General features: G+C 40.8%; 2 protein-coding genes across 2 annotated transcripts in view; one reads left to right on the plus strand and one right to left on the minus strand.

The window, feature by feature from the left end:
- On the minus strand, positions 1 to 27,956 carry CALB2 (calbindin 2). The gene is made up of 11 exons (XM_074285933.1): positions 27,778 to 27,956; positions 14,618 to 14,694; positions 11,923 to 12,012; positions 10,424 to 10,504; positions 6,370 to 6,426; positions 5,502 to 5,579; positions 4,739 to 4,794; positions 3,255 to 3,294; positions 3,023 to 3,076; positions 2,524 to 2,595; positions 1 to 686 (listed from the first exon to the last, which is right to left on the minus strand). The coding sequence occupies exons 1-11, from the start codon at positions 27,866 to 27,868 to the stop codon at positions 570 to 572; spliced, it is 813 nt and encodes a 270-aa protein (XP_074142034.1). The 5' UTR covers positions 27,869 to 27,956; the 3' UTR covers positions 1 to 569.
- The window catches only part of CMTR2 (cap methyltransferase 2), a 107,389-nt gene that overhangs the window by 7,249 nt on the left and 72,149 nt on the right, over positions 1 to 27,991 (plus strand). The window lies entirely within an intron of this gene.

Raw genomic sequence — 27,991 nt, forward strand, 5'->3', positions numbered from 1 at the left:
TAGGTGGGCATGAGTAGCAGAACTTTTCCATTTAATTGTTTGTAAACTCTTTGGTAAATAATAAGATAAGAAAACAAAATGGAAAAAAGGGAAAAACCAAAATGGAAAAGGCAAGGCAGGTCACGTTCTCACCACAGTCAGAAACTGGAAGAAGAAATGAACTATATACCACCAGCTAGAGGGATCAGAGGAGACTTAGGGAGCCAGGGTAGAGGAAGGACACTGGGGAGCAAGATAGACTGTCACCCTATTGGATGCAGTAGCCTAAATCATACAACAGATGAGCTCATGCATCACAGCAAAGAGAACTAGGGCCCCTCTCCCCTAATCTGAATCACAAGCAGAGCAGCAAGGCTAGTCTGGGGTGGGGTGGAAGTGATGTGGGACAGAAGGCCCTGTGGACATTCAGCAGCAGCTGCTGCTCCCTTCCTCTCCTGCTTTCTGAATATGCAGTGCTGGATCGCAGAGGATGTTCGGGGCCTCAAATCTCTAGGTCTTGGTGGAAGCGGCAGGGCAGAGGAAGGGAAAGGAGAATTGGGAGTAGAGAAGGAACAGGCCCCCATCTCTTTTTACATGGGGGGCTCACTACAGAGCACAATCTCCAGGTCCTTGCGGTAGAGCTTCCCAGCTTCAGCCAGAGACATCACGCTCTTTCTGTAGCTTGTGAGGTTCTGGATATTCATCTCCTGGGAGACCAGATGAGAGAAAGAGAATGGGAGAAGGGTCAGTACAGGTGGCCACTTAGAAATGCAAAATTGGGACCTCACTCCCCTTCACTACACACAGCTGAGCCATTTGGTATTGGAACCACTCCAGAGGGATACAAAAGGCTTAACTGAACACCACATGAATACATACAAAACTCAGGAATTTAAATCTGTGCTTGGACTTTGTTCCGTGTTCTAATCCTAGCCTTAGATCTTGATCTTCAAATAAATTCCCCTCACTCTACTTCCTCCTGAAGTGAACAGTACATGTCTTGAAGGTGATCAAAATGTTGTGTAGGAAGGTCTTGGAATCTCGGATAGAGTTAGTGCTAACACAAACCCCATTATCTCCTTCCAAAGGACTCTGCTGAAGGAAGCCATGTTAGCTTTCCTGTCTTCCTTCATCACCAGGTTAAAATTCTACCTTCTCCAGGAAGACTCTCAATCCCTCTTAATTCTAGTTCCTTTGTCAACAAAGACAAATGAGAGATTGTCTTTTTTCCTCTCTTTATATCAACAGCTCTTAGTATAGTGTCTGGCACATAGGAAACACTTAAATGCTCACTAATTAAAATTCTAAGAGCTCTTACAAAAATGATCCATGTCTTTGAAGTCCCAGAATCCACCACAATCACTTCTCCCCAAATCAGGTTTTTTGCTATAGAAAGAGACCCTGTTAGTTTACATCATCTTCTCCTTTAAGTGATCAAAAACCAAGCCTGAGGGGTGGTTGAGATGAGCTAGTGGCAATATATCCTGTGCCTCCTAATCCTGAACCAAAAATCAAATGTTCCTTGGGAAGTGGATGGAATCACCTATTCCAAATAGTTCAGGAGCTCTGGGATGTGTTTCTTGTTCTTCACCAAAGCTCAAAAGTGAAGCCTACATTAAGTTTTACACACCTGAGTCTAAACCTTCCAGCTAAACCATACAGCTACAGCTTACATTAGTATTGCATTTTGTGAGTATTTGGGGCATTGCTATGCTTACTCCCGTGAGCAATTTCTCACCTCTGTTCAGAATCTTATGGCTACCTTTGCATTTTCATTCTCCTTTTCAAGAAAAAAGAATTTGCTGACATCTTAACTTTTCCCACATTCAGACCAAATCGATGGCTTTCTCTATCACTTCTCAAAGATCTTCTTTGTTCATCCTGAGAGATGGCCCTCTCGTTCATATCAAGGTCAGCTCATATTAAGCTTTGTAAACCTCTCCTTTCTGGATGTTCTTTTTGCTCTTGCCATTTCATTGGGTCCCAAAGGCTGCCATAGATCTGGGTTTCTCTGGCAGTGATTTTAATTGCTTTACTTCCTTGCTTAATGATTTTTTGATTGGCAAGCCCATCTTTATATTTATTACCTTAAGAATCTCCCCATCTTCTCTCTTCCCAATGCTACCTAAAAGCACACCAAATTACCGTGAAGAATGCTATCTGGAGAGACGCATTCTTGGTAGCTTCAGTTCTCTCTAGGTTTCAGCCTATGAAAGGAGTTAGTTTGAAAGACAATATAATCACAGGAGGGGCACACTTGAATTTAAGAATCCTCATTTCTCCCAGGAAAACAAAATTTACTTATAACCCCCTTTTCTCACTCACTCTGCCTTTCTTCTCTGGGCCTGTTCTACTGTCTAATAGTTTCCCACCTCACATCTGCTCCTTCCTTCCAACATTCCCTTCACATAAGAAGCCTACTTGGATTAATTAATTTGACTGGTGTAAAATAAATCCTTCTCAGATTTCCATGGGATGGGCCAAAACAGAATTGTTGCTCCCAGTCAGAGCCACTTTAAAAAGTTCCTCCAAAGATGTCCTCACCTTCTTGTTTTTCTCATACAGGTCCTTCAAAAGGGCATCCAGTTCATGCTCATCAATGTAGCCACTCCCGTCCTGTGAATTAAGTGCAAACACTTGTCAGGGAAGTTCTAGTAATTCCTCACTCCTCCCCATCACTCAGCACAAGTTGAAGAGCATTGAGGTTTGGTGTATATATAATGTTAAACTAACTGGCCAATCTAGTGAATTTAGTCAAATGACTATTTTAATGGAGAGAAAAAAAATCAATCATTCAGTTATTTGAATTGGCTAGCTTTTCCCCTCAAAGTTAGTTGTTCTGATAGCTGATGCATGGATTACTTTATTTCCTTGTTATTATTCCCTAGAAATGAACAGATCTCCAAAGAGGAAAAAAGCATCTAGACAACTTCCTGGATCCCATTCCTGAGATTCCTGTGAGATTTCAGATTCCCTATTTCTGGCCTTACCCCTTAGAAATACAGCTTTGATTTCCTTTGTGCATGCTAGTCTTTCTTTTTACCTTGTCATAAAATGTGAAGATAGCATTGAACTCCTCTGAAGTCAGCTTCATACCCTGTAAGGATCAAGTATGAATGAATGAATGAATAAAAATAAATTTAAAAGGGTGTGTGTGTGTGTGTGTGTGTGTGTGTGTGTGTGTGTGTGTGTGTTTTTGGGGGAAGGAAGAAGCAAAGTTCATGAAGAAAAGGAAAGAAGACACAGACTAGAGAAAGAAAAAAGAACTATTTTACCTGAAATTTAAGGAGAAAATTTTCCTGTACAGGCAACAGTCTGGAAGGAAAATGTTAGAGTGTAGATTAGACAGTAGATAAGAGGAACTGAGGCAGGGCAAAGGATTCTTGGAGAGGGTTAGTATCTACAGAGAAGATTGAAAAGTCCCAATATAGGAAAAAAAAAAAAAAAAGTAAAATGAGTCTTCGGGGATCATGTTGTACTATTTAGTTTTTCTCATTTCTGGGAGATCTCATCCATTCTTGTGGCTTCCTTTATTGTTTAGATTAAGGTCAAATTTATATTCCAAGAAAAATTATTTTCCTAGATTTTCAATTCTGCATTTCTAATTCCATTCACTTTGGAAACATTTCAATTGACCACCTCCAAAGCAGAACTCATTGACTTTTTTTATTAAAATTTCTCTTATTTTCTCTCTTTCTAGTGATGCTGTTGCTAATTCCATAGTCATGTAGGCTCAAAACCTTAGCATTACCCTTGATTCTCTCCTCTCCCTCACCCCAAACATTCAGTCAGTTGTCAAGTACTATTAATTCCACTTCTGAAATATCTCTATTATGAACATTCTGCTTTCCAGTTCATACTCATCACTCCTATTTCAGTCTGTGTCAAGTCTCTCCTGAATTATTAAAAAGACCATCTAATTACCACCCCTGTCATCATTTTCCCCTTTTCTTTTTCATAGTGCTACCAAAGTAGTCTTTCTAGTGCATATGTCACAACATTTCAAAGAAGAAACTTTCAGTGATTTCTCATGGCCAGCGGGATAAAATAGAAATTTCTTAGGCATTCCAGTCCCTCTAGCTTTAATTTATCCTTCTAACCTTATTTTATGGTTTTCCCATTCCTGTTCTTTATGTTCCAGCAGAAGTGGATCACATGTGATCTGATCAGCACATTCAGATACTATATATTGACCCCAAAGAAGGAATGCCTTTTCAGTCCTCTTCCAGAATGAAGGACAACAACACTGATCCTTAATCTCACCCTGCTATCCCCTATCTTTGAGTCTTTAAGCACAATATTTCCTTGTGCCATGGTCTTCATTCCTCTTTCCATTCTTCCCCTTGTCAAGGTCTACTTCAGGAGACACCTTATTTCATGAAACCTTCCCTGATCTTCTCAGCTAGAAAATGTCTGTCCTTCCATAAACCACTCAGACCATTCCTGATTTTTCTTATGTACATTATAATTTTCTAATTTGTCTTAGAGTAATTTATATATCTGCCTCTTCCTTCCCCCTGTTTTTTCAGGACTGAAAGCTCCTTGAGAGTAGAGACTTATTTTTAAAATTTTTCTGTTATTAGCCCGTAGCACAGTTCCTTGAACATTAATTAATACTTAATGAATATTTGTTGAATTCAGTTGAAGAAGCCTTCTTTTTGTTTGTCCAGAGGTGATGGATTTATAGCCACAGGCAGCAGAGCTGAAAACCAGTAGAACCAGTATAATAATGACTCTGGAAGTGTGAGGTGGCTCTTACCGGGACATCTCCGAGAGGCCCAATTTACCATCTCCATTCAAATCAAACATCCGCAGCTATTGGGATAAAGAAATACATTTGAATTATTGGTCAGCAAGACAACTATCTGCTTCATGCATCAGACTGAGTTTGGCAAAGGCTGATGAGATCGTAAATTCTTGGAGCCTTGGCCATTTTTCAGCTACTTTCTATTTACTAACTATTCTCCAGACTGTTGGAAAAGGACAGAAATGTGCAGGGACACCCTGAGGTTGCTTATTTTCCTCTGAGGCTATGTGGAGGTCAGGAGTCAATATTAGAAATGACACCAAATAATAGCAGGGAGCTTACACAAACTTCCTCCTCTCTCTTCTCCCTATAGTAGAGGAGCTAGAAATCCTGTTTCTCTTTTCTCACTGAGCTATAATTGGCTTATTTTCAGTCTTGCCAACTGTCTCCCCTCATCTCTCCTTTGCTAGAGCAGCAGAGGTTGCCATGGAAATGGTCAGTCCCCAAGTCTCCTGCTGGCTTAGGGGTTAAGGCAGACTCAGAATCTCAGCTAGTTCTTGAAAGGATGGAACATGGAGGGTGAGGAGCAGGAAGTGGGGGAGGGCCCTGAGTATGACACTGACATGGTTAAAAGAAGGGCTTCTGGCCAGTTGTCATGAGTCTGGCTTGGGTTTGAGATAATTGGTGTTCACAGGTCTTTCAAGGTTCAGAGCCCCTCAGCCCAGGACAAGTTCCAGTCCAATTCTCCTCTCCTATGAGGCAGCTTTTTACTTACTATGGTCTGTGTGTATTCCTGGAGCTTGGGCTCATCATAAGGGCGATTTGCTTTCTTCAGCAGGTCTGAGAGGAATCCCTGAAAGCACAGAAGGAATCAGTGACCCAGTAATCCCACAGCAACACCAGTGGGATTTAAGTCATAGTCCTAAAGACAGGAGACCTAGAAACTTGTCTGTCATAGAAACTGCTCTGAGACATAGAAACTTGAGAAGGAAGAAAGGAGGAAAAAGGTCAGGGAGGACAGGGATAGATGGAGGAGGTAGTGGGAGCCTCCCAATGCTTCCCTCACCTTGTCCATCCATCCCTGGGGTGGTCATTGAGCCAATCAGCCACAACTGAGAATCTGCACCTGGTCTAAAGGGAAGGGATGTCTGGATGGGCCACATTCACAGCCTCTTAACTTCCCCTGGTATCCAAGTGACGCAGGGGGCAGTTTCTCTCCTCCTTGTTGCCTCAAATTCGGTACCTAATCACTGCCCTTGGAAATGGGGAACCACAGCTCAGAAAAGATCCCATTCCAGAAGAGCCTTCTCCTCCAAGGCACACCAAAGGTTCGACCCAGTCACCGGGAGGCTGTGTCATCTCACAGCTAGCTCTGAGGCTGGCCTAGAGCTGAGAAAATCAAGAGATACCAGGGCTTTCCAGGCGGGAAGTTTCCAATTCCCTTTTTACAAGATGTGGCATGGAGGGATTGAACCTGTTTATATTCTTTTCCCTGTCTTGTCCGTCCCTTTTCCTGCCCTCTCCCCATAAGCAGCCTTCTGGCCAGGGACCTCTCTCTCGATATACCCCAGGATTATGATTATGTGACCCAAGCACACTCAGGTTCGCAGTGGCCATATTTCCATTTTTTCATAGCAACTTACCTTGAGCTCATTGGCTTCAATGTAACCACTTCTGTCCGTGTCATATTTTCGCCATGCCTGAAAGGGAATTTTCAGAGGGTTGGCAAAGAGTCCCCTATGGCCACTGATGCACCTGTCTCTGCGGTGTTTGGGAAGAGCATCTTATCATACATTATCAGGGTAAGCAGAGAGATCCCATCCCAGTCAGCACTCTGGACTTGGTTATCTTTTTCTCCCTTCTCCTCACACTCAGGTCTGGAAACATGGATTTCCAGGAAACTTGGGGGAGAAGGTCATATTAGATATTGCAGCCTGTAGATGAGACCTCAGCCATCTTCAGCAATCTGGGCAAGGAAACCTACTTTATTATTATTATTTTAAATAATCTTTTATGGTCTAACTTGCTATAAATTCCAGTGAGGAATTTGATATTGCAGCCACGTTGTCAACTGAACTGACTCAAGCTGGTTTTATTTATAGGATAAGGTCCCATAAAATGATAATAAAGAGCTCAAAAGCAGGAATGCAAGGGTATTACTAGAATTGTTCAAAGGGAATGACTTTTTTGGTTTTTTTTTTTTTACTGATTATATGGTTTTTGACAGAGAAATTAATAATGTATTTTATCTTAAGTGACTTGCCCAAGTTCATACAGCTAGTATCAAATATATGAGGGTGGATTTGAACTCCAAAACCAGTGGTCATCCAGTGCAGCACTTCCCTGCTTCTTCTGCATTTGATCTTAACAACATTCCTGTCACCAAACAGGATTAGAATTCAGAAGCTATACATGTATACACACATTTACATATATGAGTTAGTTCTCTACCTACAGATAGTACTTGAATCCATAGGAGCCTATGAGATCATCAAGGGAGAGAATGCAGAGAGGGAAGAAAAGAAGGATAGAGCTTAAGTCATGAGCCAAAAAGGAGATTAAGAAGGATCATGGAGCAGAGTTATGGATGGGGTAACCAAGTGGCAAAAGCTATGGAGAGATGGTGAGGGTTGGGTAAGTGAGTGGGTAGTGAAGAAGGAAAGGCAGTAAGGAGACTTAACTCTTCCTTGGAGTTTAACAAGAACATAGAGGCAAGAAATAAAATAATATTTGGAGGGATGGCAGGGCCATGCAAAGGTTTTTTAAGGACTGGAGAGAACTGAGTATGCTTGGAGACCATGGGAAAGGAGTCTAGCCTTAGGAAGAGATTGAGATGAGAGGGAGAGGAAGAACGTGTGATAAGTTCTCTGAGGAGATAGGAGAGTGGGAGCAAGGACAAAAGGAAATGGTCATAGCCCTGAGAAGGCTATTTCTTTATTAGACTCTTTATTTCCCCCAAATATTTAAGTAGCAAAGAACTTTCTTTATAGCAACTCTGTAAATTAAAAAAAAAAAAAAACCAGCAACAACAACAACAACAAAAAACCAGGTTATTATTTGAGACTCTGCTTGAGTTTTTCTTGGCAAAGATAGTGCAGTGGTTTGCCATTTCCTTGTCCAGCTCATTTTACCGAGGAGGAAACTAAGGCAAACAGACTTGCCTCAGACATAAGTGGTATCTGAGGAAGATGACGTTAGGCCCAGTTATCCACTGTACTACCTAGCTTAGTAAATGCCTCCAATCCTGTGTTATATATCAGTCGGTTGGGAATATCTAATGATGAGAGCTTTTCCTTTTCTTCAAGAAAACCTTCATACCTAATGGCATCAAATAATTCCTTGACTGAGGATAAATGAATGTATATGCTTCCTTTAGGGAGGAGGAACCCGCACTTTCACATAGTCCAGTTGGGCTAATTTTTTTCCTGTGAGAGAAGACAATGACTTAAGGAGTGACATAATCTGAACCAGATTTCAAAATGAGATCATTCCAAGGCCAAAATTTTCTTTCCCTTCCTTCTTCCCAGGCTCATCTGCTTTTTGCTTCCTTTAGCTCTAGTCCTTTAGCATAATGTATTCTGCTGTTGGATCATTATTCTTCTCTCATTCAAGATAAAGAATTAAAGAGACTTGGGTTTTTTGAAATTCCAAAGGAGTCCTGAGGTTGGCTAAAATTAGAGAGAGACTCTGGCGCGGAGCAGGTGTTCTCGGAGAGCACAAACCTTTCTGTGCTGCTGAGAAGCCCATTTCATGTTTCTGGCTGATAGAAACTGCACAGGGGAGAGACTCAGGAGGGGCGGGGATGTGGGCTATTATGCTGGGACATCTACTTTTTCAGCTATTGTGGTGCTCAGGAGGACTGAGCCAGAGATGGATTCCAAATCATTTCAGCTACAGAGAGAGGGCCTATGATCACAGATATTTGGCCTCTTTTCAGTTTCCTTTTAATCTGTTTCCATGTTCTGCTCCAATTAATCTCATTCTGGTTCTGGATAGAAGGGGAAACTGAGGACTGTTCTTTACCACATTCCTCTCCTCTCCTTTGCTGTTGAATTCCCTCACTGGACTCTATTTGGGGTTTTCTTGGCAAAGATACTGGAGTAGTTTGCCATGTCCTTCTCTAGTTCATTTTATAGATGAGGAAACTGAGAAGGTTTAAGGGATTTGTCTGGGATCATACAGTTAAGAGGCTGGATCTGAACTCATGGAGGTGAGTGTGCCTGACTCTATTCAGTGAGCTACTTACCTACCTCCATTTCATTTCACATAACCTTTCATTTACTCTGGGTATCTCTTATCTCCCCTGGAAGAGTGTATCATCCTTGAAGGCAATGGCCATTTTTGCTTTTCTAAAGACTTAGAAGCTTAGCATAACACCTGGCCCCTAGTCAGAATTTAATATAAAAGCTTGTTGACTGACATGTCTATGAGGAAAGGAAGGGGCTAGGTATGAAAAAAAATAAATGATGTTAGATCAGTTCAAGAAGTAATTAGCATATTTGGGTGTGAGCCACCCTGAGATGTTCCAACTGGCTAGTCAGGTGAATAACCAAGCATAGAACACTAATCTATGTGCCAACTCTAAGAAAAAAGCTATTTAAAAATGTTTTTTAGTGTCATATTAGACAAAGAAGATTATCAGTGTGTTGGATTCTCTCCGAGCTGGCGTTACCATTTGATAATACTCCCATTTGAATATGAATGCCAACATATGGTGCCAGGGAATGTTGGGATTTTAAAAATGTGTCCCCCACCCCGAGAAATTGTTAGTTCCTAGCCAATGTGTATTGCACATGGGGATTTCATTGAAAGGTTTTGTTTCTTGCATTCACTTTCTATTCATTTTTGGCAGTGAATTTTGGTGGTAGGCCTATTAAATGGTTATTGATTTAAAACATATAAAACAGCAACATGAATCCCAGTTTTGAAAATCCTATTTTTAAAACTCTGTTTGTTTGCCAGAGTAGAGAGAGTGTGTATGTGGTGGGCATGGTTTGATTTTGGCTTTGAGACTTATCAGGAGCAGAGCAGTGTTACAGCAAGCAGATTATTAGTCAATAATTACCAGTCTGTTTGAGTCATGGCCACTTCTGTCATATTTCTCTTTAGGAATACAAAGAATACTGTAAGATCCTTAAATTCTGAGGTCATTTTTTAACATATAGAGAATATGAGCATAGAGAGAATATGAGCATAGAGAATGGAAAACATTTTGAATCAAATGTCTAACAATTATCCATTTTTAAAAAAGAAAGTGGAGATATATAAGGAATAAATGATTTCTATAGTCACACAATGAATCTGAAATGGAATTAAGACTAACTTCCTTTTCCTGGATCTCAGTTTTTCTATCTTTAGTTAAAAAATACATTATCTCCTTTTTCCTTCCTTTCCTCAAGAAGTTATAGTGAAGGGGAACAGGATACCTGCAAAGTATTTTGAGCTTCTTGAAGAAAGCTGTTGGAGCAGATCAACTGATTATTAGGATATTGAGCTACAGGCCAATATCTGGGCCTCTCATGTCCTAGAGGAAGCCCAAGAGCTAAGGTTTCCTGACTTGTCCTGTTCTTCCTAAGCTATAAATCTGGGCTGTTTTGCCAAATGATGGGCTATCTCAAGAAGAGTCTTTCCTGACTTTTGGGTTCTGAAAGATGAAGAGCAGCAGATATGGGCCACCTAGAACATCTCAGAACTTACCTCCATGAACTCTGCACTGGAGCCCACGTGTTGCCTGAAGCACAGCAGAAAGTTTTCCTCTGTAGGCAGGATCTGGGCCAACTGAAGGGAAGAGAGAGAGACTAGTGAGGATCTCTTGGTCCCTACCCTTCCTACATGACTAGTCTGAGGTCAATAAGCAATCTTACCAAGGTGACATCTCTTTTTGCTTATTCCTTTCAAAGCAGGAAAGGAGATAAGAATAGCTATTTCCTACCACTCATTCCTAACTCCCCTACAATTGTTGCACATGAAGCATTTATTGTAAGGGATACTGGGGGAGAGTACTAACTCTTTAAAATGTAATTAACCCTCCCAGAGAAGGGCTAAAATTCAATTAAATAGTGAGTGATAATAGCTTTTAAATGAACATTTTAGTGAGAATTGACCTCTTAGGTCTTAGAGCTACAAGGGACTTCACAGATCTTATGGAAAAAAAATTTTAGACCAGAAAAGTTAAGTTCTTGGTCCAAAGTTACATAATGATCCACAGCAGAGCCAAGAACAAAACCCAGATTCTCTGACACCAAACCCAAGTTATTAACAAGAGAGCAATATTAGATGGGCATTTGGGACACTGGTAATGAGGTGGGAGAAGTCCACAGGATAGGCAAGATAGGAGAAAACTATGTTATAATAGCTATAGTTTCCAATGCTATACATGTTATCCCATTTGATCCTAGGCCCAATTTCTTGACTGTATTTTGTTTGGGGCCAGTTCTAATGCCTATTATTTAAAATTAACTTATAAGTGCAACATTTGGCACACATGATGCTGCCAATCCTGTGTCTCAATGTGCCCAAAGAGCCCTCATTATGCCTCGGGCTCCTTCCCTGCTGTATATGGGGGGAAAGAGAAAGAGAAATTTATATAATACTTGAAGGTTTTCAAAATAGTTTACCTGTGTTATCTTACTAAATCCTCACAAAGACCCTCTATTATTCTTCTTTTACAGATAAAGAAACTTGCTCAGGAAGACAAAGCTAATTAATGACAGAACTGGAATTCAGACCCCAGGTTCAGTTGTTCCAATCCTGTCCAACTCTTCCTCAACCCCATTTGGAGTTTTCTTGGCAAACTGGAGTGGTTGGCCATTTCTTTCTCCAGCTTATTTACAGATGAGAAAACTAAGGCAAAAAGAATTAAGTGGCTTGTCCAGGATCACCCAGTTAATAAGTTGTCTGAGTCAAATTTGAATTCAGCAAGATCACTCTTCCTGATTTCAGGCCCTGTGCTCTGTGCATTATGGCACCTCCAGTGATTTTATTACTTCATTTCTATGGTGCCATTTCTCAGGAAGCAAATAGGTCCAGCCCATCCTGCACTCTTTCTGAATTTAAACCCAAATCTTTGAAGGCAGCCTCAGATTCTAAACCCATGAGGATGAATGGGAGAAGCAGTGGGGAAGGGCTTATAGGTAGTTCTCCCCTCCAGCCACACCCCTCCAGCTCTGGGGCTTTAACAGGACAGCAGAACTCACCTCTGCCATCTCGATTTTCCCATCTGCATTCTTGTCATACTTCTGCATGAACTCCTTCATCTTCTCCCCAAAACTGCCAGTCTTTGTTTCCTTCAGAAAGACAAGGAAGGGCGATACTAGGGGATCTTTTCCTTTGGACCCTTAGGCTTCCCTCTTGAACTTCCCTCTAACGCAGCAGTGGGTGGGAAGAGTTTCTGCTTAGTTGTTCACTGGCAACCCTCTCCAAACTGGGCTAATCTTAAGCTGGCTCATCTAGTTTTGAGTTCCTTTCACATTTTTTTTTTTTAATTGTGATTTCATAAGTATAGGGACCTTTTGGTATGAAACTCCCTCCACTGGTACAGACCTTAGAGAAGGGTCAGGGGCATTTGTCACCTTGTCATTATCTGTCCTAGGCCAAGTCCAATACAGGTCTTCCTTACTTCAAGACCTGCACTCCTTCCTAAGGACTTTCCCCTGCTTTAATTTCATCATTTCTAAAGGAAGGTACAATGCCTTAGCATGCCTGCTGAATGTAGGGAACTGTACTCCACCCTATACTAAAAGGAGTGTTTTTGGCATTCTCTGGTTCCCACAGACATTATGCTAACATTGAGTTATATAGTCATCATTCTGGCTAGGGGTCATCAAATCCACCACAGGTAAGGCTGCAGTTAACGTCTCTAAGGCGACCAGATAGATGGGGATCGGATCTTCCTTTCGGAGAAGCAGAAACAGGCATAAAAAGGGACAGTGTTATGCATCATGTGATTTGGTGTGGCAGCCATAAAATCATTTCTTTTGCTTAGAACAGTCATCTTGCTTGATCCTACTCCCCATATTAATTTGACTTTTGAACTATTAGAAGCTGGTTATTTAGTAGACTTGAAAGTGTACCTTTTATATATTAAAAAATCAAATCTATCCACATATGAATCACTAAGGAGCAATCTAAACCAACTTTTTAATGTCATAAATCATTTTTTTGGGGGGGAAAGGCTTGAGAGAATTCTTAGAATCTCAAAGTTGGAAGGGACCTCAGTACCTAGAATTGTACCTGGGGAAAATCACACAGCATGGACTAGAGTGTTTTTCTCGAGGAAAAGTCTTTCTTTAGGCCCTACTGACCACTTTTTAAGGGATGAACTTTTGTTGGCCCCACCCTACCCCAAATCTCCTACTACTAACTGGAATCTCATTGCCATTCTAAGTGATTTGGAAGTAACTTTGATCATTTTAGGCAAGTTAGATCAATAGTAGACTGAGCTACTCAAGGAGAGTCTGACCCCTAGTGTCCACATAATATATAGCTCTTGATGCCCAGGTAAGAGATACCAGGTTGGATTAACCTTGAATTGGGTGTAATGTGCCTGGTCCTGATGAGCACGTGCAAGGATGCTTCTGGTGCCATTCTCCACACAGAACAAGTTGAGGAGCCTGCTTCGGGGAGAACTCTTGGCTCATAGGCCAGTTCTATCTAGTGCTGTTGGTTCAAAGACATTTTCAGCTTTCTCTCTGACTCATTCTGTAGGCTCCCAAATACCAGTAACTCTGAATGTAGCGTTGGAACTTGGAACTAGCTCTGTAGCTGTACATCTGAGGAATCAGCTTCTCAGTATTATTTAAGCAGATATTTCCTGGAAATTAAAAACTCAGCCATGCATGGGGGTGTGCAAAAGTAATTCCTGATCTTGGGGAGGCCAAAGCTGATGGATTATTGGCCTCTGGCCACCCTAACTCCAGCACCAATATGATGAACCCTCAATAACAGGGAGCCACCGCACTGCCTGAGGAGACATGAATGGACCCAAGTACAAAATCGAATGGAACAGCAACAGGTCAGATACATACTTTCACTTTGAGTGAGACAGGGAGGTCAGGAAGAAAGAGAATGAAAGAAAAGAAGGAAGGAAGGAAGGAAGGAAGAGAAGGAGGGAGGGAGGGAGGAGGGAAGATAAAGAAAAAATTGTAAAGAAGGAAGATACAACTAAAAAAAGAGAAGCAAGGAAGAAAAGAAGGAAGAAAAGAAAGAGAAAGAAGTCATTTGGGGCTGGTAGTTACCAGCTCCTTTTACCTTTAAACAAATGCAAGCAAGCCTTGGGCAGGGGCTCTTGGTCTGACTATGGCCTAGCTTCCAGCTGATGGGAATCTGACAAGGGAAACTGTGGCTGGAGACCCCAGAAAAAAATAACTTCCCACGTAATCGTGACCTAGAAGCCAGCCCAACCCCACCTCAGTTAAGTACCACTAATTTACCTTTCTATAGAGTTCAGCTGACATCACCCAAGTTTTCTATAGAGCTGAATTAAAGCTAAGTACCCCTACTTAACTATCAGTAGAACTGAATTCATGTTAAGTACCTCCACTTAAGCTTACAATTTGAACTATCACTAATCAAACTTTCTATAGCCTTACTGAAGCCTATTCAAACCCAAAAGCTCAAAGTAGTCTCAAATCATATATACGAGGGTGGGAAGAATAGGCGGATGAGCAGAACGGACAGAACTCTAATTCCATCCAAGAGTTCTGCTCCATTTGAGATCTCTTGATGATTTATAATAAACTTAAACTTCTAATTTTACTTCTAATTTAGTAAATTCTTTTACTTCACTTGCGCCTTGTCTCATCAAAAGCCTGCACATCCCCAACACAGCTATAGGTGGGAAAGGTTCAGCAAGGGGAGCAAAAGGAGAATTTGAAAACCAATATTTCTTACCATGCCAGCTCCTTTTCTTGCACTTTCCAATTCTTGGAAGAAATTTTCTAATTCTTTTCCCTCAATGTATCCATTTCCTACAGGATAAGAAAAACAAAACATCAGCCATCAACCCTGAGGGAAAAAGGCTGGGGAGTAAAATTGATGGAAGGTTGAAAGGGCTGTATGAGTAATTAGAGGGCTGATACTCTCATTGTGCAGGAATCAGATATCATCCCCATCCTCATCCTCATCCTCATTCTCATCAATCAAACCTGGATTTGCTGGGAAACCAACCCCAGTGGAGTCTGGGGGACAGATTCACGAACATACAATCACAAATACAAAATAACACAAGACATGATGAAGAGTCCTGTACATGTAAGACTTCATAGAAAGTGAAATATGAGAAAAGGCTTCATGGAGGAGGAAAGTGAGCCACAAAGTGAGACCCTAGGGGTTATCCCATCCAGTTCCTTTATTTTCATTTTTAAAATTTAGTTTTTATTGTTTATTTTCTATGTATACAATAGATAATCGACCGACCCCAGACAGCATCTCCTCTCAAAACCTGTTCCCTGGAAAGAGCCAAGCCCATGGAGCCCAGTGTTGACTTTTGTCTTGGGTTCTATGCCATTTATGGGGGAGTGCAAAAATAATACCTAATCTTGGAGGTCAGGGGGCTGTCTTTACATTGCTGTAGTCATGACTATTGTTCTTTATTCTTGTTTATTCAGTGTCCTTTCATTCACACCTTTCCAGGTTTCTGAATTCTTCCCAATCTTTGTTCCATAGAGTACAAAAATATATTTATCTACCACAATCTGTCCAACATCCCCCATGGCTGGGCTCATATTTTATTTCAAGCTGTTTTGCTACTTTGAATATTTTTCTACCCATGGATCTTGTCATTAATCTCCTTAGGGCAAAAGACCAATAGTGTCTTCTCTGAGAGCATAATTAATTAACTTTTCTTGGATAATTCTATTTTTTAAAAAAATTAGCCATCAGGACTCTCATTTTACACACACACACACACACACACACACACACACACACACACACACACACACATATATTTTACAATTTTTCTTATGTTACATAGAAGGAATCCGAGTCCCAAAGTTGCTGAGGGGCTTGCCTAAGAGAATGCACTGATGTGATCTGTAACCAGAGTATCCTGATTGGAATGTGCCTCCTCAGAGGCAACTAGGTGATATGGGGAGAGATTCTGCAGGTAGGAAGACTTGAATTCAAATTTAGCTTCATACACTTCCAAGTTAAGATGGCTCTTAATGTCTGTCTGTCTTGTTTTTTTCAGTGTGGATGATAATAATAACACCTACTTCCTTGAGTGATTATGAGGATTAAATGAGAAAATAGATATAAAGTGCTTAGTACAATTTATCTAGCATATAGTAAGTGCTTAATAAATGCTTGTTTCTTTCCTTTCTTCCTCTCTAGGATTTCTCCTCTTGGCCTCTTGAGAATATTATTTCGCAGTTTGCTTTTTGCATATCAACTAAGACACCTTACTTTTAGACAGAATCCCTGAGATAGACCTCCATATGTCAAGCACATTATTAATCAAACACTAAATATTGAACGTGTATAGAAATGAGTAATATAAATTATGGATGGTGTCTGCAAGTCAGGGATAAAAATGTGAGTAGGAAAGTAAGAGAGGGGTAGTTTTTCCTTGGCATTGTGTGATTGATGGGAAATGGGGAAAGAGAATAAGGGAAAATGTGTCACATCTCTTCTGATTAGTCCTAGGAGACTTCTGGAGGAGGTGGAATTTGAGACGTTCTTAAGTGTCAGAGCAAATTAGTTGGAAAGCACTTGGCACATCCTTGTTGGTACCTACTGGAATGCACTTAGAGCTTCTCTCATGGCAGCATCAACCTATCACTCAAAGACTACTGATACATGGCTGCAACAGGTGGGCACCATGCTTATGCCCTTTCAGGATAAAAAAGCAGATATTTGTTTCACTTCCAAGTAGCATTTGCAGGGCTTCTGCCTGCTAGGTAAGCCCCACACTAGTGGGTTTGGAGAAGGATGTGGTTACCATGGTTACCAGTTTTTCCTAACCTTTTAGCAAATCTGTTTCCCATGAATAACAGTGAAAAAGGGGAGCTAGTCTGGGAACCTAAGGATCCTGGGTCCTATTTCTGACTTTATAATGCTATAATGAGTTATGTTTAAGTCAATTCATTTGTCCCTTTGTATCCCCTCTGCAAAATATCTGACAATCTTTTCCACTCTCTATGATCACAAACATTTAGTGCTTCTTGGCTGATAGATGCAATTAAAAATTAAATCAATTTTTATTGATATCTTTTGTTTTATCATCTTCATTTCCCAACGTGGGTCCCTCCCCCTACCTTCAAAAAGAGCCCTCAAGTAATAAAGAATAAAAGGAAAAATCTCCCAGCTCTGTAAAAATAGCAAACAGAAAAAAGTCTTGACATTATTTGAAGTCTCCACATCCATAGTTCCCCCCTCTCTGCCAAGAAAGGAAATATTTATTAATATTATTTTGTCAATAATATCAAGGTTTAAATTTCATAGCATTCAGTTGCAAATGTTTTGTGGTTGTTCTTTCTACTTACATTGTTGTAGTCATTGTTTTTCTGCTTCTGCTTCTTGCATTTTGCATCATTTTATAAACATCTTTCAGTATTTCTCTGGGTTCATCTTATTCATTGTTTCTTAGAAGTAATATTCTCTTATACTCCTACACTTGTTTAGCCATTTCCCAATGGATGGGCTCAATGCATTATCAGTGCCAGAGCACCGCTACACAGAGAAAGGTACCTCTTTGCCTCTCTGTGAGATTTGCATTTATAAATATAGTTAGAATGAATGACTTATATTCCAGTCTTAAAATATCAGTTACTATAAGGCTGGAAATCTCTATAGTCCCTTTAAGTCAACAAGCATTTACTAAATAGCAACTATATCCTAGACACGGTGCTAAATTGCTAGGGAAACAAAGAAAATATAGTTAAACTTCATTTGTTATCTCTTGGAGGATCGAGCACTCCAAAAGAGGGAATTGGATCTCAGTTTGAAATGAGAATAAAATGGAAAGGGAAGTGAAACTTGAGTAGTTAAAAGACAATAAAAATAATAAATAAACAAGAAAACAAAGTCTCAGCTTCTTCCCATTTCATGTGAAATAAGGCTACAGGACAGAAGCAATTGGGTAAAGAAAAGATAGGGTCTAGACTCTATATTGAACCAGGGAGCTTTAGTTAAAAGGTGTTTAAAAAATGACCAGAATTACCTGAAGTCAGTGATCACATCCCTCTCTAAGTCTTCTGTTCTATTGGCTAAACATCCCCAGATCCTTGTATGATAGTGTCTGGGACTCTCCCCAACTACCCTGGTCACTGATTTTTGGATGTGTTCTCATTTGTTAGTGCTCTTCCTAACATCTGGCACCCAAAGCAGACTACACCATTGCAGAAATGGTCTGGCGGAGTGGGTAGGGTGCTGTAGATTCACTACCTCTCATTCTTTTCTTTCTGCTTTTTCTAGCTCTTGCATGTTTTCATTTATTTGTTTATTTTTTTTGGGGGGGTTCCCTATTGACTCACTTAGAGCTTGCCATCCATGAAATCTCCAGATATTTTGCATATGAATAAGTAGCAAAGGGATACATTGGGAGTGCTCTTGTGATTTCATTGGTGAGGAAGCTCCCTGTGCCAATGCAGATTCTACCCCGCTGATGGTTCAAGAAACACCCGGGGTTTCCTCTCCTCCACAAACCCTCCCCTCACTCTTCCAGCCCGTGTAGAGTTCTCATCTCTGAATTCCTTGAGCAGTTATAATCTGTAACGTAGAACCCATCACTTATGTGGCATTATATTTGTTTTAATTTTTATATATACATCCCATGCCCATCATCAAACATGTTATTGATCTGGAGTCCATGAACTTTAAGAAATGTATATTTTGATAATTGCATTTTACTATTAATTGGTTTCTGTTGTCATCCTTTGGATTTTATCTTATATGTTTAAAAACATTATTCTGACAAAGGAGTCCAGACTTTGCTGGGTATAGCACAGAAAATGTTAAAAGTCCTTGACTTAGGGTGTTGGACATCTACTTCCCCAGAACCAACAGGGATCACACCATCATAGATTCGGGGCTGGGAGGGACCTCAGAGGCCATCTAGGGCCCATAAGAAATGCTGCATCACTTTCTGTTGTCCTCTCCCTGTTTCTTGCTGGTACAATAGCTCAAGTAATTCAACTCTCCTGAAGGATGGGCTAGTCATTGCCAACCTGCAGGCCACAGTAGGATTTTTGTAAATTGAAACCCAGAAATAAGCAGATATGCTTTCCACAGACTGAATAAATGCCACATACATCTACATATGACTACTTTTTGAATGTCTCTTGATGTTCTTTTGATGAATTAAGATGAAAATTCATTAAAGAGCAAAAATTAAAAATAGAATAATCAGAAATAATCCAAAGACATGCATTTTTTTCCCTCCAGGAGGAAAGAAGTCCATAAACTATCACCTTTTTTTTTTTGTTAAAGGAAATTTACATGATTCAAAGCCTCTACTTTATCCCAGTCATCTCAAGATCCAAAGATGTTTGGTTATCCTGATCTATCTATTTAATCATAAATCTCAGTGATGTAGATCAGTTATTAGATCATCACCTTCACTCAGAGGGATGGGAGACATCCACATAAAGATGGTTAAAGTGCTTAATGGATCTCCATAAGGGCAGGCCAAAAGTCCAAAGGGATTCAATCAACCCTTGTGTTTAGATTTCTCTTCAGCTATAAAATGGGGATAATAGTGTTATTAACAGAATCATTGTCAGGTGAGAATGAAATAACATATTAAGTGCTTTGCAAGCCATACAGATTCTGGCTATTATTATTATTACTCGAGTTTGTATAAGAAGCTCTAGTTCCCTTTTTGTAACTCATAAATATGTATGGCCCCTAGAATCTGTCAGCCGCCTGGCAGTGGGCTCTTGTTTTCTGGAGGGAGCCAACTTTTTGGGAGCAGTTACATATGCAGCCTCATTTTCCTGAGCCAGACAAAGATGGGAACCCAGTGGGTGTCTGGGAGGTGGACCAAAGATGTTCATGTCTTCTTGTATCCTCCTTGTATGTCTTTGTTCATTTAGTTTGTATCTCATTCAATGCAGATTGTAGTTAGAGCAACTGAATATGAAGCTTTATTTATATTCCTTGAAATCCCAAAACTGATCAGAAATGCTGGGTTTTCTCTTCTACCATAATACTTGCCAAAGGGAGTCAAATGAATTCCTTGACCACTTGAATTTTAACCTCACCTGCTGGAAGAACTTAAATGGAACGGAGGCTGTTGAATATAACTTTAATACTCTTTCTCTAGACTGATACCTGGGACTAGGGAATGGGAGGGGGCAGAGGGTTATAGCAGATGGACTAAAAGAGAAGGGGGAGATGCTAAATGCCATGAGAAGGGAGGGGGAGAAAGATGAAGCCAATAGATGGGGATAGACATGAGAAATGTGTGAGGGAAGATGATGCAATACATCATTCGAGAGAGACTGAGCCTGCCGGGGTATTGCTGTTCTTGAAGTACTCCAAACTTGAACTGCTATAAATTGATGCTCCTTGGGAGCTGGGACCAATTTCTCAAGGGCTTTTTCAGTCCTGAAAACCTCTCAGGGGGAAGAGTTGGAATAATCGTTTGAGTCTGGAGGAGGAGTAAACAAGATATGCTGGGCAGAGATACTGGCATACGTCCGTGCTCCCTAATTCTCACAGCACATGGAGGCAAGCCCAGGGAACCTTGTTTATTAAAAAAAAAAATCAAACTCCATTTGGCCAGGTTGGGATGAGAAGAGAAATCAAAGATAGGATTAGCTTTCAGAAATAAACAAAGCCTTGCTAAACTGTTGTTGCTTCCATCTAAGAAAGGGAAGGGTCTTAGCAATGAGTTAGTCGTGGAGGCTGGAGGGAACCTGTTTCTACCTGTGGTTTCCAGAAGGGGTGAGTTGAGAGAAAAACCCACCTTGGTTTCCTAACATCCTATTTATCATGGCTTTGAATTGTGGGCATGGCATGGCCTATCATATGAACTAAGCTGGGGTCAGGAGAAAAGGGATGAGACCCCAACTGGGTTAGGAGGTGGAATCTGAGCTCCCTTTCTCTTTTCCAACCCTCTCTCCAACTTCCCTAAATCTAATAAGGCTTGAGTTTTCCGTAGCCTGAAATCAAGAATCCCAGTGAATCTTGGTTCTGAAGGCTTTATCGTCCCTTACCATCTGTAGGTGGACAAAGTGCCAGGACCAAAGCAATCAGAGACAGCATTTTCAAGGGCTTAGGACATATTGATCTCTATTGAGGTGGGGAAGTGGATGAAAGAACCAGATGTGTTCAGGTCCATGGCTTTGAGACCATGGGCAAATCAATTTAATTTCTGTCTGTCTGTCTGTCTGTCTCAATTTCTTCATTTGTAACATGGAGATGATAACTTTACAGGCTGCTAATGAGCACAGTAGCTAGATGTAGAGGCAAAAGACTTGTGTTCAAATCCTGTGTCAGATCCTTTACTATCTGGGTTAACAGAGGTTAACTTCTGTTTGTTTTAGTTTTCTCATCTGTAAAATGAAGAGCATAATAAAACTAAGATATTTAAAAAGAATAAAAATGAAAAATTTTCAGGGCTATTTTGAGGATAAAATGGGGGAATATTTTTAAAGTGCTTTGCAAATCTTAAAGTGCTAAACAAATGTTATCTGTTATTTAATATTATTCCCTAAATTCTAAGCCCAATTGACTCTGAGAGGATATTCTTTAGTCAGTGGGTCAATCAACAGTCAATAAATATTTATTAAGCACTTGCTGTATACCAGACACAGTTAAGTTCTAGGGACACAAAGAAAGCCAAGTCAGTCCCTGCCCTTGGGGAGTTCACAATGGTTGGGCTCTCCCTGTTATGTCATCAATGTGTTATTCTCAAACAGATTCTCAAATTCATGAGCTATGTAACTCCAGGGCAGGACTCTTGGCCTTTCTGTGGCTCAGTGTTGGATAAGATGGTCTCTCCAGCTCTAACTCAATTCCCCTTGACTCTCTATCATCTAATTAAAGAGATGAGACTTGTGGTTTCTTTCACAAACTTCCAGATGAGTGCTGCAGAGTTGCCTGGAAGAAGGCCTGTCAGGTCTTCCTGCCTCCAATGCCAGCTCTCTCTCCACATTGCCTCTAGTGTGAAAACACTGAGTAAAAGTAATGGGTCAGAATATTCTGAGTTTCTTTTCCTGTGACTGCTAGTCCAGCCAGTATACTTGTATTCTCAAAAGCAGGATAAAGGTACTACCTTCAGAACATTTGATGCCCATTTGGCCGTGAGACAGGGAACATGATGGATGCCAGTTTGACTTTCTTGATGATGTGCTGGGTTTTATAGGGTAAGAAGAAGGGGCCATGTGCCTGAGACCTGACAACAGCAAATTTTGGCATGCAATGACAATATCATTACATGCATACATATAATAATGATGATAATGATAATTAAAAATAACGATCATGATAGCCACTATCTTTGATAGAACACTTTAAATTTTGCAAAACTCTGTACATATGTCATTGCATTTGATTTTCATATTAAGGGAGGCAGGTTCTATTATTATCTCCACTTACAGATGAGGAAACTGAGTCTGAGAGAGTTGAAATGGTAGCTTGTCCAGGTCATCTAGCTCATAAAGTTCATGAAATAGGATTTGAACACAGGCCTTCTTGCCTCCACATCCAGGCTCTAAACATTGTTCCCCTGAACTGCCTTACTATAGCTCCTTTTAGAGCAGTGACATCTTCACACTGAATCCCAGCTCCTTATAGGAAAGAGAGCAAGGGTTGACAAACAACGGCACAGAAGCTCGTAATGTCTTGGGAGATGCTCTTCAGGAGCATTGCTTGTGGTTGCTGTCCACTCCCTCTTCTTCTGACCCACTTTTGCCAGGGTAAGCTTTGTTCCCACACCTAGCATCATGGAAGAGTGAGTGTCTGAACAGAAATTATCACAAATCAAGGGTTGCTATAGTAGGATGTATGGCAGGAATTCTTAACCTTTTTTTGTGTTCTGGATCCTTTTGGTGATAGTCTAATGAAGCCTCTAGTGAACCCCTTCTCCAGAATAAGGTTTTTAAGTACATAAAATAAAATAGGTGGTGTAGTGCATGGAACACCAGATTTATAACCAGGAATACTCATCATCCCGAGTTTCAATCTGGCCTCAAATATTTACTAGCTGTGTTATGCTGGGCAAGTCACTTAACCTTTTTGCCTCAGTTTTCTCATTTATAAAATAAGCTGGAAAGGGAGCCAAGAAAACCTCTAAATGGAGTTAGGAAGAGTCAGATATGACAAGAATGACTGAACAACAACAAATAAAATACAAAGGATGACAAAGGAACCAATTCCATTGAAATAGAGCTATCTATTTATCTGTCTTTCTCCTTCCTTCCTTCCTTTCTTCTTTTCTCCCTCTCTCCCTCCCTCCTTCCCTCCCTCCATCCCTCCTTCCCTCTTTCCCTTCCTTCCTTCCTTTCTTCTTATTTATCTATCTACAATATGTTTATATTATCTATCTATCTATATCTATATCTATCTATATACATATATATAGATAGATATAGATATAGATATAGATACACACAAAGACACAAGTTTCCAGACTTCAGATTAGTCTGTCTGTCTATAGGCTCATGGTATGGACTCAGAGACTTGACAGTGGATCTCTGCTACTTGCTTGCTATGTGGCAAGTACAAGGAGACTTCCCTATTTGAGCCTCAGATTTCTGTTCTTGAAAAGGAGAATAAATATATCTGGTGCTTCTCAACCTCAAAGTATGGACATAAGAGTTGATGAAATTAATATCTGTGAATATGTCGCAGCTCCTTGGACAAGAGTATTAATATGATACACTCATCTTCTAGCAAAAGACTGTTTTTTTCTTCTTTCTAACAAGAAGACCGTCTTATTCCCCAGGTTTTAGAAGGGAAGTCAGACATAAGATATATTCATATCTCAGTTTCCAGCTTTTACCTTATATCTATCATTCCATTTGTTTACTGGGTGTGGATAGCCTGACAGAATGAGGAGTGAGTGTCTCTCACAGGTGGTAGGGAGTTGTTAATTGGCCTCTAGTGAGCCCCAGGTGCCCTAGGAGAGCCAGGGGAGGCTTTCTTGGAATGTCTCTGAGGGCTTGAGTGGCAGTGGGAGCATTAGAGGTCCGGGCTGAAAACAAAATAAACAAAAAAAAAAATCAAAGCTTAGAAGAGAGATCAGGGAGAAGGTAGGTGGGAAGGAAAGAGGGAATAAGGCAGAAAATCAATGGATAAAGAGAGGAGAATCAACAGAAATTGTTTAGTGTAGGAGCCCAAGTACCTGGCACAGACTCGGTTGAATTCCAGGCAATTGTACCCATTCATTGGTTTTCCTCCCAAAGTCATTTTTCATTTCTGAAAAGTTGTCCTAGGATTTTAATCTGTTCCTTCCAACTTGTTAAATTCACATCCATAGAATCTCAGTATAGATAAAATAGGAAGATTGCCAGAGGTCATCCAGAAAATTAAAAAAGGAATTTCTCCATTGCATTTCTGACAAATATTCATTCGACCTCAGCTCAAAATGACTTCAGTAATGGGTAATCATTTCCTCTTCCTCTTTTGGACAGCTCCAATTGTTAGGACTTTTTTTTTTTTTTTTTTTTTAATGGAGCCTAAATCTGCTCCTATAATGTTTTTATCTGTCCTCTTGAGACCCTAACAAAACAAACCTAAGCCCCTAAGCCCTCTTTCCCTCTGGACATCATAATGCCCCTAGTAGTTATCTCTTACGGTTATTGTGAAGCTTAAATGAGATCATTTGTTGTGAACATCAAATTAGTACCTTGTGACTGTTCGACAAAAGGCAGGATTGGTGTGTATGGCATTTTTACAAACCTTGAGGCACTATGCAAATATCAGTGTTTATTTTTCTTATTTCACATGATAATTCTTTAAGTTTCTGTAAAAAGTTATTACCCTCCACCCTTTTCCCCCACCAATCCTCTCTAGTTTAGCTTGCTAGTCCTCACAAGACTTGGCTTCCAAACTTTCACCATCCTTGTCATCCTCCTTGAGGGCCATCTCTAGTCATCCTGATCTATATTTGGCCATTGGACCCAAATGGCTTTGGAGGAGAAAATGAGGCACAACACTTCCTCATTTAAATCCAATTCACTTACATGCTATGGCATCACCTCCCTGATACTGCAGTCATCTTCAAGAACGAAGGACAAGCAACAACATCCTCCTTGGTATGAACCCAATGTAATCAATGTCTTTCCTAAATTATAGCTTCCAGATCTTAACATAAGACCCTGAGTGTGGCCTGAGCAGGGTATAATTTAGTAAAACTATCACCATTTTGGTTCTGGATGTGATGGCTTTTTTAATTCTTATTTTTGGGACAGTAACACCACACTGTTGAGTTAAACTAAAACCCATGTATCTTCATAAAACTCTTATCTAGCTAGCCATACTTCAGTTATTCTGTACTTGTAAAAATGTGTTTTCTCAGTGAAAGAATTTAGATTTCTGTGCTCTTTATTTACATTTCATCTTGGTAGATTTATCTCATCATTCTAGCCTGTCAAGCTTTTCCTTTGTATATTGATTCTGACATCCAGAATGGTAGCCAATTCTCCCAGCTCTGTGCCCTCTACAAATGTGCTTCTCACCAAGTCACTGATGAAAATGTTTAATAGCACAAGGATTCTAGGATACTTACTCCATTAGGGATCCTTTCCAACGTGGCATCCACCTATTAATGATCACCCTTTGGGTCTGGTCATTCAACCAGTTTGAAAGCTAATTATCTGTACTACTATTTTGTCCATATTTCTCAACTATGTTTATGAAGACAACAGAAAATATTATCAAATCATTTGTTCAAAGACCTCCTGAGGGGCTGTCTTCTGCAGTGTCTGTCTTGCAGAGAGACATTGGATGAAATAATATTTTTGCTGGAGTGCAAGGATTAGTCAAGAAGACCTGAGTTCAAATCCAGCCCCAGATACTTACTAGCTTTGTAACTCTAAGCAAGTTATATAATATCTCAGTCTGTTTATCTGTCAAATAGAGATACAAACAGCACACACCTCTGAGGATTGTTGTGAAGATCAATTAGGTAAATATATGTAAAGTTTTCAAACTTTAAAGCAGTATACTAGTTATTATTTATTAAACTAGGGCTTTTGGGGTGGAGAGGTGTGGCCTTTGAGGGCTCATCTTAAATCAGCCATTCTCAAGACCCTTCTCTGGGATGATTCATCCCCAAGGTATAAAAACAGCCATTCTAGGCTGAGCCTCGGGGATCCTATATAAGAAAATATTTCTGAATTATCTTATTTATTACTCCTGGAAAGCTACTCTCCTGAAGATGTGCCAAATGTCATAAAGAAAAGTCGCCTCAAGACAGGACCTTTGGGTTCTAGTCTTAGGGATTAAGCCTACAATTTATTCTATATCTTGGGAAGTTTTTCACCTAGTCCCCTAATTTCCTCAACTGTAAAATGGGAATGATCAACGTGGTCTTGTTTAGACTTGGAGGGGAGTGTATGGGGATGTTAAGGATGTGACAGTGCTTTTAAACAAATTGTCATTATATAATTAAATAGGCTATTATATATTCCCTATAAAATTCAAGGGGGGGGGGAATCTAGGCAGTTTGTTCATAATTGTTTGACAAAAGAAAGGATTGGCATAATCCTGGCTTCTTGTAAACTTTCATTCAATCACACATAAGTCTTTGAATCAGAGAACTGAAAAAAAGGATCCTTAAGGAAGGCATATATAACTTGGAGGATAATTATTCTTCATTTCTGAAGTCCCTTAACCTAGGAGACTTTATGGACATATGCTTTTTGAAAAGATCAAACTCCCTTCTGCTTTCCTATCACCCCCAATTTGGCCAATTGAGAAACTAAGGCATAAGAGAAGCAACTTGTGATTATTTTGAGGCAGAGCAAAAGACTGAACTTAGATTCTTTGGAATTAAGTCCCTTTTGCTTTTTATGGCTTCTTTCTCTCATGGTGCTCCTCACCAGAAGCAGGGGAAAACCAGAACTGGCTTCATCAATTTAAGTTCCCTTATGTTCTATCTACCTCTCACTAAGGGACCCACTACTTAAGTAGGACTTCTTTTCTCCTAAAAGGATTTTGGGTGCTCCCTTCAGCTAGGACCTCTGAGCAGCTTGACTGTTTTGGACAGATGGGGAGATTTCCCTTAGCCATACAAAGGCCATAACAAGAAGCTTTCATGCATGACTAAATCAGGGCTCTGCAGAATCCTGGAGATGGAATAAACCCCAAGAGTTCATCTTAACTAGCTGGGAGCCTTTAAATAGAAGAATGTTTCTGGACCACCTAGCACTCATGGCCACCTTTCCCATTCTGGTGGATCTTCAAGGAGAGGTCTTACAGCTTCACTCTGGCTGCTATGCCCTGCCCAACACTTGGGGTGCCACACCCTTCTCTGCTTCAGCTTGGGAAAAGTGCCCCTTTGAAGGACTCCCCATTCTAACCGGGCTTTGGATGGAGGTCACAGCAGCTGGCACCCAGAGGCAAAAGTTGGGGGGCAGGTTGTAAATTTCCTGAAGAATCCCTTCCCCAATTCTGCCAAGGCCGTAGGACCACCAATATCAGCAATATGGCTGTGTCCGATTAGTAAACCATAGGCAGAATCTGGAGGAAAAAAGGTGTGAGGATTTTTGGGGTGTGGTTTTCATTTTGGAAGTGTGGGGGAGAGAAGTCCCCAGCCTCGGGGCAGTGACCTTAGGGGCAGAGTGGCCACAGCCAATTAGCATTCTCCCCGGGAGGGGTGCTTGGGTCCTCGGTGCACCCTCTCCATCTCTCTAGGAATGTTCCAACTCGCCCGCAGTGGAAAGGAGAAGGCTGGATACAGGCACCCCCGAACTGCCTCGGGAGGAAAAAGTTGTTTGGCAGTTGTCAACGAGCACAGAGGGACTTTGTCCCAAGGCCAGAGCAGGAGTGGAGCCCCAGAAGGTCCGGGACGGGGGCTGACCCAGAATCCCCCGAGCCCCCATCCCCCGCCCCCTTCGCCACCGCCAGCAGAAGCAAAAGAAAGTTGAGTTCTTACTGACCGTCAGCATCAAAGTGCTTCCAGATGTCCAAGAACTGGGACGCCGACAGCTCGGCCAGGTGCAGGTAAGGAGGCTGCTGCTGTCCAGCCATGATGGATGGGCAGGTCGGACCGATGCTCAGCTCTGCGCTTTCCCTGCGGCTCCCGGACTCGCGCTCCCCACTTCTGCGTCCAGCCCTGGCGCCTCTCCGCCTTTATATACGGAGCCTCGGGAG

The sequence above is a fragment of the Sminthopsis crassicaudata genome, chromosome 2 (genome assembly GCF_048593235.1).
Source record: "Sminthopsis crassicaudata isolate SCR6 chromosome 2, ASM4859323v1, whole genome shotgun sequence".
Classification (NCBI taxonomy): domain Eukaryota; kingdom Metazoa; phylum Chordata; class Mammalia; order Dasyuromorphia; family Dasyuridae; genus Sminthopsis; species Sminthopsis crassicaudata.